This window comes from Quercus lobata, chromosome 11 (assembly GCF_001633185.2).
Source record: "Quercus lobata isolate SW786 chromosome 11, ValleyOak3.0 Primary Assembly, whole genome shotgun sequence".
Classification (NCBI taxonomy): domain Eukaryota; kingdom Viridiplantae; phylum Streptophyta; class Magnoliopsida; order Fagales; family Fagaceae; genus Quercus; species Quercus lobata.
Genome location: NC_044914.1, coordinates 29,254,627 through 29,270,813, shown reverse-complemented (window position 1 = coordinate 29,270,813; position 16,187 = coordinate 29,254,627). Strand labels below are relative to the sequence as shown.

The 16,187-nt window shown below is 35.5% G+C and overlaps 1 protein-coding gene and 1 pseudogene across 2 annotated transcripts; both read left to right on the top strand.

Moving 5' to 3' along the window:
• Window positions 1–226: 226 nt before the first annotated feature.
• LOC115969520 lies at window positions 227–1,260 on the top strand. The gene is made up of 2 exons (XM_031089186.1): window positions 227–381; window positions 759–1,260. The coding sequence occupies exons 1-2, from the start codon at window positions 335–337 to the stop codon at window positions 1,045–1,047; spliced, it is 336 nt and encodes a 111-aa protein (XP_030945046.1). The 5' UTR covers window positions 227–334; the 3' UTR covers window positions 1,048–1,260.
• Window positions 1,261–5,660: 4,400 nt separating this feature from the next.
• Window positions 5,661–7,571, top strand: LOC115966683 (annotated as a pseudogene). Its single transcript, XR_004086397.1, has 3 exons — window positions 5,661–5,946; window positions 5,981–6,324; window positions 6,961–7,571. The product of XR_004086397.1 is annotated as an F-box protein SKIP22-like (transcript).
• The last annotated feature ends 8,616 nt before the right edge of the window (window positions 7,572–16,187 follow it).

The window sequence follows — 16,187 nt, the reverse complement described above, 5'->3', positions numbered from 1 at the left end:
AGAACCGCAGATTGATAGAAAGAACCTGCGTGTCTGAAATGGAAAATGCTTTGGGCCTCAACTTTAATGATTTCGCTTTTTATAAATTTTATACTTTTTTAAGGGACCTTCACCGCGTGTACTAAAGAACAGAACTTATTCTTTGGAGAAATTCAGACACGGCAAGCTCCACATTATATATGCTTAGTGTAGGCCAATTGGACTTTCATCAAATCCCAGCTTCAAATCTTGCAAGCAATATCTATCTTTGTGCCCATATACTTTGCCATTTTCTGTAGTCCTGTATTTTCTCTCTTTTTGCTTTTCTATTATTTTTCCATTGCAACTGAAGATCATGGCTAGAGGCAGCGCTGCAAAAACAACAAAGATGTTAATGCTCAGGTGATGTTCATCTATTGATCATGTTGATTATAAGTTTATAATTTATTATAATTTTGTAAAGGTTCATGATATAGGGTGCATGTTTTGGAATTTCTTGATTTTGCAAATTATGCTTTTCACACTTTTTATTTGTTGTCATTTTTTCATTAACGTGTAACCATGTATGTGTTTTGGTTAGCCCAGCTAGTAAAATCTTTTATCATTAACATTATGAGACGGACGCTATAAGTTAAAATGCTATTATATCAAAAAATTAATAAAAACTAATTGCAGTAACGGGCTCCATTAACTGAGATCTAAATGCAAATATCTTTACATTTTTGGCAAGCGGGGTGATATTAATGGCACATACTAATTGATATGATTAACTCATGCAGGGAAGCTATGCGAGTTGATCGTGGATTCAGCAAGCATGCAGGAGGAGCAGATTGGCATAAAAAACCAGCAAGTTCAATCAATCCTGGTGACAATAGAAGCTACTCGCCGTGCTGGGTTCCGCATCCACGGACCGGCATATACTACCCAAAAGGCCAGGAATGGGTGATGGACGATCTTCCTGAGCAAGCTGCTTCTTTAAACAGGACCCATTGGCTTAGGAACGTTGATGGTGTGGACAAAGCAGACCACAATACTCCATCTGATCTTTACCTTCATACTAGTGTGTGATAACATTCTATTGTGAATGACCTGACCTTAATTTAAGTCAAAATTGATATTTGGAGATCTTTTATTAGAGATGTCTACAGTTCAAATTCATCATCTCTTGCTTAAATTGTATCACCAAAATTCAATACTTATTCACCAATAATGTAAAAGTAGATGATTCGCTCTAGACTAATAACATGAATAACATGAAAAGTTACAAAGAGTTTTGATTAAGGTTGTAGCCATCAAGAGTTTGGTACTAAGAATAATTGTGGTCCCTTTGTGTGAGATATCAACTTTGTGCCTTAAAGTAGGGAAGTAGGGATGAAAAAAAAAATTAAAAACCATTCCACCTGATCTGTCTTTATCTTTTTATGTCTTGTGAGGATTTTTCCTACGATGAAAAAGTGACAGAAAAGGAACAGTTTTGCTCTTGCCTAGCCAAAATTTCTATATTAATATATATTGTATAACTGAATCTTTTTTTAATGCATATTTTATTTATAATTTATTTGTATATGCATATTCTATTATTATTCTCCAAAACACATTTTTTTTTTTATCCTTCTTTACATTTATTTTCATATTTACCTCATTAGTATCGAATTCATCTTATTATGAATGACAAAATATCTCCAATCCAACTTCCTTGACCTGCCATGCACGTGTTCCACATGAATTTTTCCCACCTTTAAGAGGAAAAGGGAAAAGAGCAGAGAGATGGGGGAATTCCTAATCTGACAACATCACCTCATGTTGCCATAAGTACTAACATAAATAAAACTTAAATTTTGAGAATAAAAATAAGGGAAAAAAACCTTTCATAATTAGCAATAACATGGATTTCATGCTAATAATCCATGTGAACACAATGTACCCATAAGTACTGGCATTTATCAATAAGTATGGAGCTACAAAATATTTTACAATTGTTGAGGTGATTTTTTTTGGGGGATAAGTTCAACCATTTTGGAATAACCCACCTAGTGTATATATATTTTTTCAGGAATAATTTCAACTTAAATAAAAACAATATCAATGATAGACCCAAATAAAAATTAATAAAAACTTATCAATCTCAATTGTAACAATTATTGTAAGATATACTTAGAAGTTCGTATACTGTTAACAAGCACATTGTACACTTTTAAATAGAAATGTGCATCCACAGCCCAATACATTTTAAACTTTTAGAGCATCTTCAATAGATTAGCCAAAGGCAATTTTTGAATAGCAAACCCAAAAAATCAGCTCCAATAGATTCTTTAAAAGCAAAACTTTTCCAAATTTTTTTTGAAGTTGCTACAGTAATTCTCTTGTCTAGAGAACTCTGTAGTAACTCCAAATCATTATTTTATCTTTAAAAAAAATACCTAACTGAATAAAAAAATATTCTTTCTCTTTCCTCCCTTTCTCTTTTCTCTTTGTTTCTTCACTCCCTCTCCCGCAAGTAAAATTATTACATACAATCTAAACAAAAACACAAAACAAAAAATGCAATAAAATTACCAAATACAATCTTCTTATAAAAAAAAAAAAAAAAAAAAAAAAAAAAAAAAAAAAAAAACCCATTTCAACTACATGTCGTTGGCAATGGTAAAGAGGATGAGTGGCGGTGAGAGCAAAATAGACGACAAACGATGAAGATGACGTGATTGTCTCTCTCTTTCCTGGTGAAGCACAATGCCGATTTCCTCTTGGTGATTGCCCTCTCTCTCTCTCTCTCTCTCTCTCTCTCTCTCTCTCTCTCTCAAATCCAGATGGTGAACTGTGTATGGCCTTTTGATTTTTAGGTGTTTTAATGGGCGAAATAAAATAAATGTGTGGCCTTCAACCTTCTAGCTCTTTTTTTAAATAAAAAAATAATAATAAGTTTTTATTAAAAAAAACTACAGCTAATTTTTTTTAATGGAAATTAATTGGAAGTTAATGAATAGTAATAATAATCTCTATAATTAAGATAAGATATAATTTTTTATAGAAAAAAAGGGATAATGATAAGTTAATGGATATTAATAATTAAAATTTAAGGGATGATATCTTAAATTAGAAGTAGACTATTAAAAAATAAAACCCTTGAAATTTTTGAAGATTAAAAATTTAATCGGGAAAAGTAAGATTAAAAAATGAAGATTAACTTTTAACAAATTAAAGATTAAAAAAATAATAAAGGAGGAGGATGGTTGATTAATCGTCCATCAACTGGGAATTATTGTTTTGCGGGTAGAGATATATTTATGTTTTTTTTTTTTTTTTGTTCGTACTAATTTTTTGCAAAGGAAAAAAAAAAGTCTCGAATATTTTTGGTGAGGTGCTATTTTGTTGTATCAAGTGTGCAATAGAAAAAATATAATGCATTGCTTGAAGTTGTGAAATTTAATCTCTTTGGATGGGATTTGAAGTGGGATTTATGACCTTCAAATTCTCTTTTATTTGTACGAACGAAAAAAAATAAAAAAAAATAAAGGAGAATTAAAGAGAGAATAAAGAATAAATGAAGAAATAATATTTAAATGAGTAAGGATGGCAAAAAAACCCCGACCTGCGAGTACCTGACTCGATCCAACCCTAATGGGTCAGATTTTACCCGATCCGTGAAGCAAATGGGGTGGATTTGGGTTTTATAAACTTAACCCGTAGCGGGTTCCGGTATTATGCATACCTGGTCCAAACCCAACCCGTATATATAATATTATTAAAAAAAATTAAAAACCTAGGTATAAATACTACTCTACCACTTCTAAATACATTTCTCTAACCCTAATTCCTCACCTCTTAGTCGCCACTCTCTCCTTCATTCTCAGCTACCCTCCCTCTCCCTCACTCTTTCTCTGTCTCTCTCTCTCTCTCTCTCTCTCTCTCTCTCTCACTTGCTGCTGTCGATCCCTCCTCCACCTCACCGGTCTCGTCAGTCCCTACCCCCTTCACCAAGCTGCTCACTCATCCACCTCACCATAAAGATCGCTAGCTCCTCCCTCACCACGCCACTCACTCCTCCATCTTATTGCAGATGCTGCTCACTCCTCCACCTCGCCACAAACGACACTCCTTCTCCTCTACCTCTCTTACCTCGCCATGATTGGAAAAAGGAGGGATTTTTGTTGGTTTTTCGTGGTTCTGTTTTTGGAGTTTTGGAGGAGTTGAAATAGTGGTAGGCTTAGACTCTGATCTGATTTGTATTTTCTTTTTTCTTTTTAATTAAAGATTTGATTTGTATTTATGGTCTTAAACTCTAATCTGTTGGGGTTTTTCATGGTTCTGTTTTTGGAGTTTTGGAGGGGTTGAAGTAGTGGTAGGCTTAGACTCTGATCTTATTTGTATTTTTTTGTTTTTTGTTTTTTTGATGAAAGATCTGATCTGTATTTATGGTCTTAGACTCTGATCTGTATTATTGGGCATAATTTTTGTGCTTTTTACTTTGTTTTGCATTCTTCCTGTGATGGTTTTTGTCCTACACGGCTTAAAGATTCAGACAAATTTTTTTTTAGGCCATGATTGGGCCTGAGGTGGCAAGGTTCGTGGAGCCTGATGGGGGGCGGGTTTGGGGTTAAAAAAAACCCGTTTATTAAACGGGGCAAGTTTAGGATTCGAAGTCAGGCCTGCGAGTCGGGTTCAAGCATTAAAAAACCCACCCTAAACCTAACCCTTTGCCATTCCTAATAAATGAAATAGAGTAATGATAGAGAGTTGGTTGAAAATTGTATTTGAAAAAGAAGATAGGTAAAAGTTAAAAGGAACTGTAAAATTTTTAAAGAGACTGTTGGAGATACTATAAATGCCTAAGGGGCTGTTTGGATCATCAATTTTCATGACTCATAACTCTAAAATGGTGGGACCCATAGGTAGAAGTTCGTTTGGCATCACCATAACTATGTTTCCATCACTCAATTCTTTGATTTTTAAGTGATAAGTTATGGAAATTGAAAACACATTTTAGGTGTTTTCAGTTTCCAAAACTCATAACTCAATGGCATATTTGTAATTAAACACACATAGAGGACCCACTAGTCATAACTCAGCCGCACCTTTTGACCAATCTACCCTTTTTTCTTTTTTTTCTCTCCTGGCTTCAGTCTTAGGTGTTTTACTTTTTTTTGTTCTTTTTCTTTTTTCCTTTCTTCTCATGGGTTTGGTCTCAGGTGTCTTCCATTTTTTTTTCCTTTCTTCTCTTGGGTTCGGTCTCGGGTGTTCTTTCTTTTTTTTTTTTTCTTTTTTCCTTCTTCTTTCACTGGGCTCGGGTTTCTAGGTTTTTTTTTTTCATTGGGTTCAGTGATCTGAGTTTTTTTTTTTTTCCTTTCTTCTTTCATTGGGTTCGGGTTTTTGGTTTTTTTTCTTCTTCTTCTTCTTCTCTCACTAGGTTCAGTGATCTGGGTTTTTTTTTATTTATTTTTTTTTCCTTTTTGGTTCGGGTTTCTAGGTACTAGGGAAAAAAAAAAAGCTACACCGAGTGACAAGTATGGAGCCCACAAACAGTGTGAAAAATATTGAGTGATGGCAAGTAAATAGTGGTGCCAAACAGGTGTGGTATTTAAAACACTCTCTTTACGGTTTTACAAAGATTTCACAGTTCTCTCTCTCTTTCTCCGGCGCTTCTCCTTTTATTTTGGATAGTTAGGTTGGTTTCGAAGACAATCATGAAACTCAGACTTAGGTCCCTTGAAACCAAACAAACCTTAAAAATCGAACTCCCAAATTCCTCCACTCTTTAACAACTCAAACAAGTACTCTCTCAGTCACTTTCTTCTTCCTCTTCTCTTCATCTCTTCTTAAACCGTATGTACGACCTCCATGCATCCTCTCCTGAAGCCTATCTCCAATCCTTCGGTATTATCTCTAGTGACCTTATCTTCTTCACCCTAACCCTGGATAAGAAAACCCTAGAGCATGAAATCTTAGACTCTAAGACAGATATTAATATGAGTGATTCAACAAAAACAACAAAAAAATCTTCAAGAAGACGAAGAAATTTCTGGGTCTGGACCTTTTGGTGCCGAATCCATGGAATTCGATAATGGGTCTTCTGTTTTGTCTCGAAAGAAGTATTTTGAGCATTATTTTCTAAGGAGGGTATTGAGGGAAGAGTTGGGCAATGGTGTTCGTAGTGATCACAAGCTCATGGTGATTGCGATTCATGCGGTTCTTTTGGAGTTCGATTTTTTTGGGTTCAATTCAGTTTCAAGTATGCATGTGGACCGATTACATCTCCTGAATGTGTGGCCTTCAAAGCCATTCACCCTTTGCTACCCTCTGCCTTATAATGTTGCTGAAAGTGAGAGCATTGATTTGAAGTTTCAGCATGTGGGTCATTGTATCAATATTTATGGGTCTTTTCCTAAGACCTCGTTTGGGAGGAGGGAATAGAATAGAATGGAAATAAATGAAAAGAATAATTTTAGAATATTCTTCCCTTCCCTTGTTTGGGAGTTTTAATGGAGAGAATGCAAAGTCATTTCCCTTATTTGAGAGTTTAAGTGGGAGGAAATGGAATGGGTAGAAGAAAACACTCGTTCCTCTCTATTCCCTTAAAATCTCAAATTTTCATTCCCTCTAAAGTTGGGAGGAATGGGAGGGAATGAGATTAGATTTAATGAATTTTTTACTAAAACTCCCCAAAAAACCCTTATATATTCAACCTTTTATTTTAAAATAAGGGTCTAATGATAATATTGTCATAAAATGATTCAATTTCATTTCCTCCATGTTACTACCAAATAAGATTACTTACATTCCATTCATTTTCATTCCTTTCCATTTCTTTATTTTAAAACATCCAATCAAGGCTACTTAATTCCATTCCATTCCATTCTTTTCTATTCCTTTCCCTTACTTAAACATATTTCATTCCATTCTTTTCCATTCCCTTATGATCATTTCATTCCATTCCATTTCATTCCTTTATGAACTCCCAAACGAAGCCTAAAGGTGGTGGTTCAGGGTTGCACCGTGTGTTTGAATGAAAATAGGTTTGTGCCGGCTTTAGAATCCTTGTGGGCAGCTAATAGTGATTCCAATGATGAAATTAACAATCAAGAGGGGTACCCTGAAATAGAGGTTTTTGAATTTTGGAAAACTGTGAAGGATGAGATTGCATTGCCACTTTTGATTGATCTTTGTGAAATGGCTGGTTTGGTGTTGCCACCGTGCCTTATGCGCCTCCCTCCTGACCTTAAATTGAAGATTTTTGAATCCCTTCCCGTTGTTGATCTTGTCAAGGTGGGATGTGTGTGTTCTGAATTGCAAACTTTGTCTACCTTTAATGAGCTGTGGAAACAAAAGTTTGTTGAGGAGTTTGGAAACAGGACGGGAGCGAAGGGATGGATCATTGGAAGAAAAATTTTAAATCATTTTGGGAGCGCAAGAAGAAGAGGAAGAGGGAGAGGGAAGGTAGAATTTCGCGAGTATTTCCTCAGGTCCCTGTGCCAATCCCCTTTTGGAGACCATCGCTAATTTCCCTTATAATTTGGAATTATCCAAGGACTACTCCGGTGACTCAGAGTTTCTACAATAATGGTCTAGTGCTGGAAGTGAATCTATCAGAGAAATGAAGAATTTCTATATCTTTTTCATTAATGACAAAAATGAATGTACAAGACTATATATAGATTGACCTAAGCTACGAAACTGATCTGACTCAATAACAGAGACTAACAAACTCAAATAACTAACTCCTACACGTGACTGCATACAGAAACTAACTCTCCCACGTGTGGGCATTTATACAGAAACTAAACTACTTGTCGTTTCTGCATAATACTAATGTCGTTTATGCAGTACTTTGTTCTTCACTCAGATTAAGCTCTGCTGTCTCATGCTCTGCTCTTGCTTCCTTGTGATCATCTTTACTACCATTCTGATACTCCCCCTCAAGAGCAGCTGGTGTGTGTATATTCATCATCCCGATCTTGTCAACAAGATTGGAAAATTGATTGTACCCCAATGCTTTGGTAAGCATGTTTGCTAATTGACAACGAGACCTCACATGTTTAAGCTTGATAACACCTTCCAAAACTTTATCCCTGACTACATGACAGTCTATTTCAATGTGCTTGGTTCTCTCATGAAAAACGGGATTGGAACCAATGTGCAATGCTGCCTGGCTATCACAGAACAACAATGCTTCTTTGTCATGTTTAACTCCAATATCCTTCAAAAAGTATAAAATCCACACAAGTTCACATATTGCAACTGTCATAGCTCTATACTCAGATTCTACTGAGAACCTGGAGACTGTGGACTGCTTCTTTGATTTCCAAGACACCAAAGAATCTCCAATGAAAATGCTATAACCTGTTATTGACTTCCTTGTATCACAACATGAAGCCCAATCAGCATTTGCAAAACCTTTCAAATGTAAATATGTCTTGGAAGAGAATAGGAGACCCTTCCCTGGTTCATTCTTCAAATACTGTAAGATTCTATAGGCTGCATCTAAATGTGGCTTTCTTGGTTTGGACATGTATTGGCTAAGCTTATGAACAGCAAAGGTGATGTCTGGCCTTGTGATGGTCAGATACAATAACCTCCCAATTAGCCTTCTGTAGGTGCTGGGATCTTTGAGCTCTTCTCCTTCCAATTGACTTAACTTGAGACTTTGTTCCATAGGGGTCTTAGCTGGTTTACACCCTAACATACCAGCATCATTAAGCACCTCAAGAGTGTATATTCTTTGACAAAGGGCAATTCCCTTGGCTGATCTAGCAACCTCCAATCCAAGGAAGTACTTTAAGTTACCTAAGTCTTTGAGCTTGAACCTAACAGAGCCTTGAATCTGTCTATCTCAGCCTTATCATTACAAGCTATTAAGACATCATCCACATACACCAAAAGCATCATGAAAATATCACCTTGCCTCCTAGTAAACAGTGAATAGTCAGCTTTGGACTGAGTAAAACCAAGCTAAAGCAAAGTGCCAGAAAACTTGGCAAACCATTGCCTGGATGCTTGTTTTAGCCCGTACAAGGACTTATTCAGCTTACAAACTACCTCCCCCTGGTTATGAAACCCTTGTGGAAGAGCCATATAAACTTCCTCATCCAAATCACCATTGAAAAAAGCATTGTTCACATCCAATTGACTAAGAAACCAGCCTTTTATGGCAGCCACAGCAAGGAGTACTTTGACAGATACCATTTTGGCCACTGGGGAAAAGGTCTCAAAATAGTCCACACCCTCTTTCTGTGTAAAACCTTTAGCAACTAGCCTTGCCTTGTACCTTTCAACTGAACCATCAGCCTTATACTTGATTTTATACACCCATTTACACCCTATAGGCTTCTTACCAGCAGGTAGAGGGGTTAAAGTCCATGTTTGATTTGCTTCAAGGGCAGCTATTTCAACAGTCATGGCCTCTTGCCATTTGGGATTAGAAGCAGCTTGATAATAATAGGTAGGCTCAACAAGAGAAGAAATGGAACAACAAAAAGATTTGTAAGAAGAAGAGAGGTGTTGATAAGAGAGATGTGAAGATAGTGGATGAGAAGTACCTAATTGGGAAGTAGGGGCAGCAATGACAGAAGATACCTGGTTGTAGTGGTAAGCTTGTAAGTAGGAGGGTTGTTTGACAGCTCTAGAAGACTTTCTAAGAGGGATAGGATCAACAATAGGATTAGGGGGCTCAACTGGAACCTCATCAAGTAAATCATCATCAATAGAATGATGAATATGAGTGATGGGATCATGAGGTACAGCAGGAGCAGATTTAGATTGAATTAAAGGATCAAAGAGAGGATTAACGGCTGGAACACAAGACACAGGAATGAAACAAGGCTACTAGACAGAATTATTTTAATTGGAAACAAATGGAAACACATTTTCATGAAATGTGACATCTCTAGAAACAAAAATAGTGTGAGAGGCAAGATCAAAAACTTTGAAACCTTTAACATTGAAAGGAAAGCCAAGAAAGACACACTTCCTTGCCCTTGGAGAAAATTTGGATCTGGTGTGAGAAATGGTGGATGCAAAACATAGGCAACCAAAAGTTTTGAGATTAGAATAGTCTGGAATTTTGTGGAAAAGAAGTTCAAAAGGAGTTTTATCATGTAGCAAAGGAGATGGAAGCCTATTGATGAGATAGGCAGCATGTAACACATAATCACCCCAAAACTAAAGAGGGAGTTGGGATTGAATTTGTAAAGCTCTAGCTATGCAAAGAAGATGCTGATATTTCCTTTCCACAACAAAATTCTGTTGTGGAGTGTAAACACAGCTAGTTTGATGTATAATTCCATGAGAATTGAAGAAGTCAGACATGTTAAACTCCTTGGCATTATCAGTTCTAATAGCTTTGATTTTAAGGCCAAATTAAGTATGAACCATAGTATAGAAAGAAGAAAATAACTGCCTAACTTCAGATTTAGACTTCATTAAAAATAACCATGTTGCTCTTGTAGCATCATCCACAACAGTTAAAAAATATTTGAAGCCATCTAAAGTAGGAGTTGAGTAGGGACCCCATACATCCATATGAATTAAGTCAAAAGCACAAGAACTGATATTATTATGAAAAGAAAAGGGCAATCACTTAAGTTTTGCCATAGGACAGATTTGACAACCTTTGTTATAAGAAGGTTTTAAAGAAGGAATTACATGACACAAACTATTGAGTTTGACATCAGATGGGTGCCCCAACCTGTCATGCCAAATAGATGAAGGTTAAGAAGAGACTGATGTGGAAGTAAAAGCAGTGAAATAACCAAAGGCATCAGTGAGGTTGTGAGCAGATAAGAAGGTAGCAAATGAAGAGCTAGAGGATTGTTGAAGGCTATTTGACTGCAACAGGTACAATCCATCAAGTGCCTTTCCTACCCCAATCGTTTTCCAGGAAATAAGGTCCTGAATGAAGCAATAAGCAGACAAAAAAACACAACAATATGATTGTGAATGAGTTAAAGAACTAATAGACAAGAGATTAAAAGAAAAAGATGGAACACAAAGGACATTTTTAAGAATTAGGGAAGAAGAAAGAGTAATAGTCCCAATGTGAGTTACTTGAGCTGATTTCCCATTAGGTAATTGGACCAAAGACTGCCTAATAGCTGTGATTGAAGTTAGCAAATCCATTGAGCATACAAAATGATCAATTGCACCAGTGTCCAAGACCCAAGTATTACCACCATAAGCCCTTCTATTTACCACTTGAGCAGCAAAAACACTATGAGAAAAGTTCATACCTGCCATTGCCACATTAGCAGAAGTGGAAGAAGGAGTTGCTGTGGCCATTGAGGCATCTGATATATGAGATGATGTTGCAAAAGAAGGATTGGATGCACTAAACAGGGCTAAAAGCTGCTGACACTGCTCAGGACTGAAGGCTGAAAATTGATGCATTGGTGAAACAAATTTTGAGCTTGACCCTGAGGAGACTTGATGTGCCATAGCAGTCTTATTCTTGAACTTAAAGCCTGGAGGAAACCCATGTAATCTGTAGCACTTGTCCATAGTGTGACCAGTCTTGCCACAGTGGGTACAAACCGGCCTATCTTTTCCCTTTCCACCAGAATTAACAAGGTTGGTAACATGATTGACTTGATCAGTGGACACTTTAGCAGCCAAAACAGTAGAATCTACTCTAACAACAGGTGCATTAGGGATTGACCTTTGAGTCTCTTCTTGGATCATCAAGGAATAAACCTTGCTCAATGATGGAATAGGATCCATGAGCAACACTTGAGACCTAACTTGGGAAAAAGACTCATTTACTCCCATTAAGAACTTCATCATAGACTCTCTACCTTGTAAATCATTGAGTCTTTTGTTGATATTGCACATACACTTTCCACAAGAGAAAGAAGGGAATGGACTAAGGCTTTGTAACTGATCCCAAAAAACTTTCAACTGAGTAAAGAAATTGGTAATGCTCATCTCACCTTGATGTAATTCTGAAATTTCCTTTTGGAGATTGAATACCCTTGGTCCATTGGTTTGTGCAAAACGATTCTTCAAATCAGTCCATATTTCTAGAGCAGTATCTTCATATATGATGCTTGCTTGAAGCTTTGAAGAAACTGAATTGGTCAACCAGGTCCCAACCATGTTATCACATTGAATCCATGCTTGCACAGATGAAGGAGTAGAAATCAATGGAGATGAGAGAGTCAGAGTCCCATCAATAAATACCAATTTGTTCTTGGTGAGCAATGCCTTTCTCACAGCTCGAGCCCAAGCTGAGTAGTTTTCTCCACCAATTAAAGGCTGCATAACTAACACTAAGCTTGGATTCTCAACATGATGCAAGAACAGGGGATCATCCATTGGTGAATCTTGTGAAGAAGGAGATGGATTTTCAGGTACAGAACCATTAGTTGAACCAGTTGTATTTGTGTTTGTGGCAGCGGAAACCATTGATGACAAAGAAAAGGAATTTTCTCAAAAACAAAGTGTTTTCCTAAGAAAATTGAAAAGAAATTTGAGAGAAAAAGAAACCCTAAAAATTGGGGATTTGCTCTGATACCATATTAGAGAAATGAAGAATTTCTATATCTTTTTCATTAATGACAAAAATGAATGTACAAGACTATATATAGATTGATCTAAGCTACGAAACTGATCTGACTAAATAACAGAGACTAACAAACTCAAATAACTAACTCCTACACGTGACTGCATATAGAAACTAACTCTCCCACGTGTGGGCATTTATACAGAGACTGAACTACTTGTCGTTTCTGCATAATACTGATGTCGTTTATGCAGTACTTTGTTCTTCACTCAGATTAAGCTCTGCTGTCTCATGCTCCGCGCTTGCTTCCTTGTGATCATCTTTACTACCATTTTGATAGAATCCCTTAGTAGAAATCAGGAAGTTGTAGATTATGCTTATGCTTATACATCAATAAGTCTTGTGCTCGGCCTACGAATAGAATTAAGGTTGGCTGACTCGCAGTAGTATAATAACGTTTGAAAGTTTCAGTTGGTTTTGGTGTTTATAGGATAGGACTCAAATTCCTGGTATAGAATTTTTATTTTTTATTTTATTTTAATGAGAAAAATGTTTATTGGTATTTTTGCGTGCAAAGTTTGGTTGTAATTTACAGGCACGTTATTTGTTGATTTTTTATCATAATTTTCTTGTTGATATAAGGTGACATGAAGTGATTTTGATGCATGGAGTTTTTAGATTGATTTTAAGTGAATGATCCGGCATTTTGGTTTCCTTCTCAATAGTCCTCTAATGTAGAAGTTCATGTTCAAATTCTCCCACCGAACCATTGAATCATATTTTTTTAAGAAAAAAAAATAAAACTAGGTTATAGCATGGGTTATATAATTCATAGTGGGTGTGAGCATCATGTTAAGCCTCATTAATATTGATTGATTTTGTACCCGATTGATGCCAATCAATGCTAATTGAAAGATTTGAGGGTAATTGAAATCTCAGATCTCGTAAGACCTTCCCAATAATGTGTCCAGAAATTAAGGGTCCATTTGGTAATGTTGTTCTAGTAACGTTATTTGTATTTTTTGAAAATAAGTACGGGTGAAAAATTATATAAAAATACGTGTAATGTTGTTTAAAAATTAAAAACATGTGTTTAAACACATGTACCAAACGGGCCCTAAGACTACTCTCTATTCTTTAGCTTCTATTGGGGATGACAGTACGTATTGGATTGCTTCATACAATAGGAAGGTCAATGTTAAAAGTGCCTACATTTAGCTACCAACAATGATAGGAAATCTTTTCAATTCAATGGCCAATGGATTTGGAAAGTTAAATCCTTCCTAGAAATTTTTTTTTCTCTGGTAGTCTACATGAATGGCTCGGATCTTATAGCAAAATTGAAACAACTATGACGCAAGCCTAGCTTCCTTGGAAAACTAAGGTTATGTTTGGTAACGGTTTTTGTTTTTTATTTTCAAAAACTTGTTTTTGGGAATATAAAGAAAAAAACAATTTTCTTATATTTTTGAAAGCAAAAACATGTTTGATTAGTTGAAATTAAAAAAGATAGTTTTTTGAAGAAAAAAATAGAAAATACTAAAATATGTTATTACTAGGATTTGAAATTTAATGTTAACTCATTAAATGAGACAGTTTCATTAAATTAAACGCATGTTTTCATTGACTTTTGAAAATTAGAAACTGAAAACAACCTTTTGCATGTTTTCAGTTTCCTTCACAAATTGAGTTTTGAAAATAGTTTTTGTTTTCTGTCCATTTTGAGTTGCCAAACAAGTTTTTTAATCTCAAAAATAGAAAATTGTTTTTGAAAACAAAAAATAAGGGGAAAAAACAGTTATCAAACATACCCTAACTTTCTCTTATCCTTTTTTTCCAAAACAAAGCTGTTGATGTTAATCTCTAGAAATCCAAATAGAAATCAACCCAATGTGCCATGAAATCTTTGTATTATGCTCAAACTTACAAGATGCAAATTGACTAATAGGTTGTTAGAAGTTACAAGTTAGAACCATCAGCTGGGAAAGGCATAGTACAGGATGGGCTAAACTAAACTCGAATGGGATTTAAGAGATGGCCTGTTTGGTAGAGGTGTTTGAGTATTGTTGTTCAAAATGATGTGAAAATTGTGGTTAAAAAAGTGTTTTGAAAACATGTATTAAAGTACTCATAATGCAAAAAATGTGTTTGATACTATATTTCTTGTTAGGACATATGTGATTCACTTATTAGGAACATATGTCACTATTTTATGCAATTGGCTAATCCTTTGACAAAACGCACCTTACTTGTAATTGGGTAAATCTAGGATGTATTTAATATTTCAAGGAACAAGAGTTCAAGTCTAGTATTGAAGTCATGCAAATCTGTCCAAGAAACAAATGAAGAAATGCTGATTTTTTAAAGCTCGATAGCTGCTCGACACCTCTCGACAGCTAGACTATCTATCGAGCTCTTGAGCTTCTTTTTATTGCAATCTCGATACCTCTCAATAACTAGGTCGATTGATCGAGCAACTTTCTATCCCCTTAATAGCTCCTCGATAGCTCTCAATAACTTCTCAACACTTCTCGATTGATCGAGCAACAGGTCTCGACAGATAGCTATCTATCGAGGTATCTATCAAGAATTTCAAAAATAAGTTTTTCATATCTGATTTTTGGCCCATGCTTATGTATTTGTATAGGGTTTCTTTCCTCACAACCCTAGACATATATGAGACTTATTTTAGAGATTATCACATAAGAGAATACGAAGGGAACATATGCAAAAGCTGACCAATGCCTTATTCTCTCTAAAAGAAGCTACTGTGTCTTTGTGCCTTAGGGTTTTGTAACCAAGTACTTCTTGATCTTCATTGTTGATGAAATGAAGAACTTTGCAGCCAACATCTTCTTTAAGTTGGTAAGTTAGTCACGTACTAGGAGCCGTGTATCATTGGTTAGTCACATACTGGGATCCGTGCAAAAAGGGTGGCGTTCATATATTGAAGAGTTCAGAGATTCTGAAACAGTAGAAGGTTTCTGCTGTAAGTTCATCTACAAGGATTGTAGAGTTTAGGGACAAAGGTTTTGTACTAGATTTAAAACTTCTCTTTATTATAGTGAATCGCTTTTCGGGAAGATTTCCTCCCAGGTTTTTTACTATGAAACTAGTTTGTTTCATTAGTTTTCCTGGGTCATCATATCTTGTCTTATTTATTTTTCCGCAGCATGATATTGACATGATATTAATGTTAGTTTGTTTTAACAAGTTTTATTCATAATAAATCTAATTAATAATTTGGGTTTAAAACTTGTTAATTCTTTCAACCGGGGTCTAAATTTCCCAACATTTCTAATAACATCTTTTCAAAAGTGAAAAAAATATAATTGTGTGTGTGTGTGTGTTTTTTTTTTTAAGTGATGACATATAGTCTAATTAGTGGGACATACAGTTTTTTACTTATTTACAAAAGTGTCATTGAGCAACGTTATTTGAAAACTGAAAACTGGTAAAAGGAGTTGTCTAAATTTAGTATCTAAACACCCTAAAATGAGAGATGTAACTCAAACACTCCTAAAAAAAATCTCTTACCAAACGCGTTGTTTTTTTTTTTGGGTCCACAGTTTTTAGTGTTTAAATACTGAAAACTATTATTTGAGTTACCTTACCAAACAGGCCCTCATCTTATCATATTCAAAATTTTACCATTAGCAACTATATAAGTAAAGCTGAAGGCCAAGATTTGATATCTAACTCTAGTCATTCTAAGATTTCC